The sequence below is a fragment of the Oncorhynchus clarkii genome, chromosome 5 (assembly GCF_045791955.1).
Source record: "Oncorhynchus clarkii lewisi isolate Uvic-CL-2024 chromosome 5, UVic_Ocla_1.0, whole genome shotgun sequence".
Classification (NCBI taxonomy): Eukaryota; Metazoa; Chordata; class Actinopteri; order Salmoniformes; family Salmonidae; genus Oncorhynchus; species Oncorhynchus clarkii.
The window spans coordinates 20,421,451-20,428,481 of NC_092151.1; the positions used below are offsets into that span (position 1 = coordinate 20,421,451).

Sequence of the window (7,031 nt, forward strand, 5' to 3'; positions counted from 1 at the left end):
TGTAGTTTTCCGTTACCCTGGAGGTCCACTCCTCTGTGGTGTTGTGAGCAGTCAGTCACATAGCTTTCTGTTACCCTGGAGGTCCACTCCTCTGTGGTGTTGTGAGCAGTCAGTCACGTAGCTTTCTGTTACCCTGGAGGTCCACTCCTCTGTGGTGTAGTGAACAGTCAGTCACGTAGCTTTCCGTTGCCCTGGAGGTCCACTCCTCTGTGGTGTTGTGAGCAGTCAGTCTCGTAGCTTTCTGTTACCCTGGAGGTCCACTCCTCTGTGGTGTTGTGAGCAGTCAGTCACATAGCTTTCTGTTACCCTGGAGGTCCACTCCTCTGTGGTGTTGTGAGCAGTCAGTCACGTAGCTTTCTGTTACCCTGGAGGTCCACTCCTCTGTGGTGTTGTGAACAGTCAGTCACGTAGCTTTCTGTTACCCTGGAGGTCCACTCCTCTGTGGTGTTGTGAGCAGTCACAGTCATGTAGTTTTCCGTTACCCTGGAGGTCCACTCCTCTGTGGTGTTGTGAGCAGTCAGTCACATAGCTTTCTGTTACCCTGGAGGTCCACTCCTCTGTGGTGTAGTGAGCAGTCAGTCACAGCTTTCCGTTACCCTGGAGGTCCAGCCGTCTGTGGTGTAGTGAGCAGTCAGTCACAGCTTTCTGTTACCCTGGAGGTCCACTCCTCTGTGGTGTAGTGAGCAGTCAGTCACAGCTTTCCGTTACCCTGGAGGTCCAGCCGTCTGTGGTGTAGTGAGCAGTCAGTCACAGCTTTCTGTTACCCTGGAGGTCCACTCCTCTGTGGTGTAGTGAGCAGTCAGTCACAGCTTTCCGTTACCCTGGAGGTCCAGCCGTCTGTGGTGTAGTGAGCAGTCAGTCACAGCTTTCCGTTACCCTGGAGGTCCAGCCGTTTGTGGTGTAGTGAGCAGTCAGTCACAGCTTTCTGTTACCCTGGAGGTCCACTCCTCTGTGGTGTAGTGAGGAGTCAGTCACAGCTTTCTGTTACCCTGGAGGTCCACTCCTCTGTGGTGTTGTGAACAGTCAGTCACGTAGCTTTCTGTTACCCTGGAGGTCCACTCCTCTGTGGTGTAGTGAGCAGTCAGTCACAGCTTTCCGTTACCCTGGAGGTCTAGCCCTCTGTGGTGTAGTGAGCAGTCAGTCACAGCTTTCCGTTACCCTGGAGGTCCAGCCGTCTGTGGTGTAGTGAGCAGTCAGTCACAGTTTTCCGTTACCCTGGAGGTCCAGCCGTCTGTGGTGAGGGCAACAGAGGACGTCTTGGATAATACTTTAGATATTTTCCTCTTCATAAAGATCTGGCTCGATCTTCATACTGAAGTGGGTGCGTGAGGGATTTCGTAGCTTGGCTCAACCACCGTCACCATATTTTGAAACCCTTTGTTTTCCACAACAGAATATGGTCTCATGTCTGCAGAGATAAACATCCCAATAGATTTGGTGTTGGCTTTAGTCTGGTCTGATTCTGCAGCAAAGGGCTGCTTAAATGCCGCGGTGTGAAGTTGTCTCTTGGCTGAGTTGGCTCCTGTCACTGACACACCAGGGTGATGATGCTTTAAATGTGTGGCCATGCTCGCTGTATTTCCATGATCATACGGCTTTCTTGTGGCTCAATGCCTACACACCGTAATGGTGTTGTCCACCACCCTTCTAGCGTCATCATATTTGACAGGGAAGCCAAAATGCTCCCATACAAGAGACTTAAATGAAGCGGGCGGCGTTTCCAGTTCTTCAGCTCCTCTGCCAGCCATGGCTGTCACTGGTCTTTTTCTTTGCATTTTGCAACGCGAGGATCCAGGATTGATTCGTTAGGATTCAACATGCCCGTTTCACGTGAACAGTACACACAACTGCTTTTTAAAATGTTTATAATCAAAACAACCTTCAGGCTTCAGAGTAAAACGCAGGACGCACCTCTTGTCTTTCTTTTCACTGCAACTCTGCATGGAGATTTAGGGAATTATTACTTTAACAAGTAACAGCGGCAGAACTGTGTTTCACATTATGATGGTTCAACTTTGCAATTGATCCTCGGTTCACATGCGTGCCGAACCGTGGGGGGGGGGGGGTCCATACGGATCACGGATCGACTACGGTCTGTTACACCACTACTGACGAGACATTGGTTTTTTGTAGTGAAAAGGCCAAATAAAAGTTCTCTATGAACAGATTCACAGACTGAAATGAGAGCATACTTGATCCTAACTATGTTGTGTTTTTAACATTATTTCTCACATTCTCTATCTCCTCTTTTCCTAACAGATAAGATGTGAGAGGACTGTCATACAGGACACCAACGGGAGCGAACAAACCCCTCTACTACAGCCCAGTGCTGCAGGGCTCTGTGTTTGAGACTGAAACCCTATAGCCACTGACTGACAATTCTCTTTCTCTCTATATATATATTGCTCAAAAAAATAAAGGGACCACTAAAATAACACATCCTAGATCTGAATGAAATATTCTTATTAAATACTTTTTTCTTTACATAGTTGAATGTGCTGACAACAAAATCACACAAATTATCAATGGAAATCAAATTTAGCAACCCATGGAGGTCTGGATTTGGAGTCACACTCTAAATTAAAGTGGAAAACCACACTACAGGCTGATCCAACTTTGTTGTAATGTCCTTAAAACAACTCAAAATGAGGCTCAGCAGTGAGTGTGGCCTCCACGTGCCTGTATGACCTCCCTACAACGCCTGGGCATGCTCCTGATGAGGTGGCGGATGGTCTCCTGAGGGATCTCCTCCCAGACCTGGACTAAAGCATCCGCCAACTCCTGGACAGTCTGTGGAGCGAGACATGATGTCCCAGATGTGCTCAATTGGATTCAGGTCTGGGGAACGGGCGGGCCAGTCCATAGCATCAATGCCTTCCTCTTGCAGGAACTGCTGACACACTCTAGCCACATGAGGTCTAGCATTGTCTTGCATTAGGAGGAACCCAGGGCCAACCGCACCAGCATATGGTCTCACAAGGGGTCTGAGGATCTCATCTCGGTACCTAATGGCAGTCGGGCTACCTCTGGCGAGCACATGGAGGGCTGTGCGGCCCCCCAAAGAAATGCCACCTCACACCATGACTGACCCACCGCCAAACCGGTCATGCTGGAGGATGTTGCAGGCAGCAGAACGTTCTCCACAGCGTCTCCAGACTCTGTCACGTCTGTCATGTGCTCAGTGTGAACCTGCTTTCATCTGTGAAGAGCACAGGGGGCCAGTGGCGAATTTGCCAATCTTGGTGTTCTCTGGCAAACGTCCTGCACGGTGTTGGGCTGTAAGCACAACCCCCACCTGTTGACGTCGGGCCCTCATACCACCCTCATGGAGTCTGTTTCTGACCGTTTGAGCAGACACATATGCACATTTGTGGCCTGCTGGAGGTCATTTTGCAGGGCTCTGGCAGTGCTCTTCCTTGCACAAATGCGGAGGTAGCGGTCCTGCTGCTGGGTTGTTGCCCTCCTATGGCCTCCTCCACGTCTCCTGATGTACTGGCCTGTCTCCTGGTAGCGCCTCCATGCTCTGGACACTACGCTGACAGACACAGCAAACCTTCTTGCCACAGCTCGCATTGATGTGCCATCCTGGATGAGCTGCAGTACCTGAGCCACTTGTGTGGGTTGTAGACTCCGTCTTATGCTACCACTAGAGTGAAAGCACCGCCAGCATTCAAAAGTGACCAAAACATCAGCCAGGAAGCATAGGAACTGAGAAGTGGTCTGTGGTCACCACCTGCAGAACCACTCCTTTATTGGAGGTGTCTTGCTAATTGCCTATAATTTCCACCTGTTGTCTTCCATTTTCACAACAGCATGTGGAATTTGTCAATCAGTGTTGCTTCCTAAGTGGACAGTTTGATTTCACAGAAGTGTGATTGACTTGGAGTTACATTGTGTTGTTTAAGTGCTCCCTTTATTTTTTTGAGCTGTGTGTGTGTGTGTGTGTGTGTGTAGAATCACACTACCGGTCAAAGGTTTGGCTTCACTTAAAAATGTCCTTGTTTTATGAAAGAACACTTTTTTTTTCATTTAAAATAACATCAAATTAGTCAAATACAATGTAGACATTGTTAATGTTGTAAATGACTATTGTTGCTGGAAATTGATGATTTTTAATGGAATATCTACATAGGCCCATTATCAGCAACCATCACTCCTGTGTTCCAATGGCACGTTGTGTTAGCTAATCCAAGTTTATCATTATAAAAGGCTAATTGATCATTAGAAAACCCTTTTTTGCAATGGTTAGCACAGCTGAAAACTTCTGATTTAAAGAAGCAATAAAACTGGCCTGTAGACTAGTTGAGTATTTGGAGCATCAGTATTTGTGGATTCGATTACAGGCTCAAAATGGCCAGAAACAACAACCTTTCTTCGGAATCTCGTCCGTCTTTTCTTGTTCTGAGAAGTGAAGGCTATTCCATGCGAGAAATTGCCAAGAAACTGAAGATCTCTTACAACGCTGTGTTCGAACCCACTGATGCTGATGCTCCAGATACTCAACTAGTCTAAAGAAGGACAGTTTTATTGCTTCTTTAATCAGAACAGTTTTCAGCTGTGCTAATGTAATTGCAAAATGTGTTATCTAATGATCAATTAGCCTTTTATAATGATAAACTTGGAACACAGGAGTGATGGTTGCTGATAATAGGCCTATGTAGATATTCCATTAAAAATCATCAATTTCCAGCGACAATAGTCATTTACAACATTAACAATGTCTACAATGTATTTCTGATCAATTTGATATTTTAGTAGACAAATTTGTTTTTCTTTCTAAAGAAACAAGGACATTTCTAAGTGACCCCAACCTTTTGAACAGGTGCGTGTGGGTGAGCCATGAACTCCCTCAGGCCTGGGCTGGTGTCTGCCTGCCTACACCTCAATTGGTCCGGTTCTCACCTGGTACGATTCTCAGCAGGTCCTGCGTCTGCTCCTGTAGAGGCTCTGGACTTAGGTTCTGTTTACGACTTACGAGTCGAAAGGGAAAGGCAGGACCACTCCGGTGTCCCACCCAACCCTCCAATGAGGATCGTCATGGGACATCACTGCATCCAGTTTTTGTTTTGTTGTGAATCGCTCGTCTCTCTTATCCTTGCATTTCCTCGCAGTATCATGTGTCCTGAAATGCTGTAGGAATCCACTGAGCAAAAATATAAATGCAACAATTTCAAAGAATTTCACGAGTTACAGTTCATATATAAGAAATACATTAATTAGGCCCTAATCTATTAATTTCATATGATGAGAGTACAGACATGCGTCTGTTGGTCACAAATACCCCCAACATTTTTTTATTTTAAAGTAGGAGCGTGGGTCAGAAAACCACTCATTATCTGGTGTGACCACCATTTGCCTCGTGAAGCATGACATCTTCTTCACATAGAGTTGATCAGGCTTTTGCTTGTGGAATGTTGTCCCACTCATGAATGGCTGTTTGAAGTTGCTGGATATTGGCGGGGTATGGAACACGCTGTCGATCCAGAGCATCCCAAACATGCTCAGTGGGTGACATGTCTGAGTATGCAGACATTGGAAGAACCGGGACTTTTTCAGCTTCCTGGAGTTTTGTACAGATCCTTGCGACATGGTGCTGTGCATTATGCTAAAACATGAGGTGATGGCGGCAGATGAATGACACGACAATGGGCCTCAGGATCTCATCACTGTATCTCTTCAAATTGTATCTATTCAAATTGCCATCGATAAAATACAATTGTGTTCGTTGTCTGTAGCTTCTGCCTGCATATACCATAGCCCCACCGCCACCATGGAGCACTCTGTTCACAACGTTGACGTCAGCAACGCACTCGCCAACACGAAGCTGAACACGCTTTCTGCCTTCTTCCTGGTACAGTCAACTGGGATTCATATGTGAAGAGCACACCTCTCTAGTGGCCATTGAAGGTGAACTTTTTCCTACTGAAGTCTGTTATGATGCCAAACTGCAGTCAGATCAAGACCCTAGTAAGGATGACGAACATGCAGATGAGCTTCCCTGAGACAATTTCTGACAGTTTGTGCAGAAATGTTTCAGTTGTGCAAACCAATGAAGGCTCATAATGTCTGGAACGGAGCTAATGGAATGGCATCAAACACATGGAAACCATGTGTTTGATATATTTGATTCCATTCCACTAATTCCGCTCCAGCCACTACCATGAGCCCGTCCTCCCCAATTAAGGTGCCACCAACCTCCTGTGGCGCCAACCTACAGTTTCATCAGCTGGGTGGCTGGTCTCCGATGATCCTGCAGGTGAAGAAGGCGGGTGCGGAGGTCCTGGACTGACATGGTTACATGTGGTCTGCGGTTGTAAGGCCGATTGGACGTACTGCCAAATTCTCTAAAATGATGTTTGAGTCAGCTTATGGTAGAGAAATTAAGATTCAATTATCTGTCAATAGCTCTGGTGGACATACCTAATGTCAGCATGTCAATTGCATGCTCCTTCAACCTGGGACATCTGTGGCGTTGTGTGACAACTGCACATTTCGGTGGCCTTTTATTGTCCCCAGCACAAGGTGCACCTGTTTTAATGATCATGCTGTTTAATCAGCCTTTTGATACGCCACACCTGTCAGATGGATGGATGATCTTGGCAAAGGATAAATGCTCACTAACAGGGATGTAAATGAATTTGTGCACAAAATTAGAGAAATACATTTTTTTTGTGTGTATGGAACATTTCCGGGATCTATTATTTCAGCTCATGAAACATGGGATCAACATTTTACATGTTGTGTTTATATTTTTGATAAGTGTAGATATGTATTCTTCTGCTTTCCTCTCTTACTTTACTCCTGGTAGCAGCTGCCTACATGCACAGATCTAAGATCGGCAAACCTTAGCCATTACGGGGAGAAATGCAAAACTGACCCTAAATCAGCATCTAGAGGCAACTTCATTCTACAATAGCTCACCAGACAAAATAACCAAAGTCTACTGTTATTTGAGATAACTGAGATGCAATTATATTTTTTGCCAGAGTTGTGGTCAATTGTATTTTAATTTCAGTCAATTCAGGAAGTAC

The 7,031-nt window shown here is 46.0% G+C and overlaps 1 protein-coding gene across 1 annotated transcript in view; it reads left to right on the top strand.

The window, feature by feature from the left end:
- LOC139408500 (scavenger receptor class B member 1-like) overlaps positions 1-2,323 on the top strand; it is a 44,478-nt gene extending 42,155 nt beyond the window's left edge. The window contains exon 13 of the mRNA XM_071152470.1: positions 2,260-2,323. Coding sequence (XP_071008571.1) covers positions 2,260-2,270 — 11 coding nt within the window. The 3' untranslated portion in view covers positions 2,271-2,323. The remainder of the gene's footprint in view (positions 1-2,259) is intronic.
- The last annotated feature ends 4,708 nt before the right edge of the window (positions 2,324-7,031 follow it).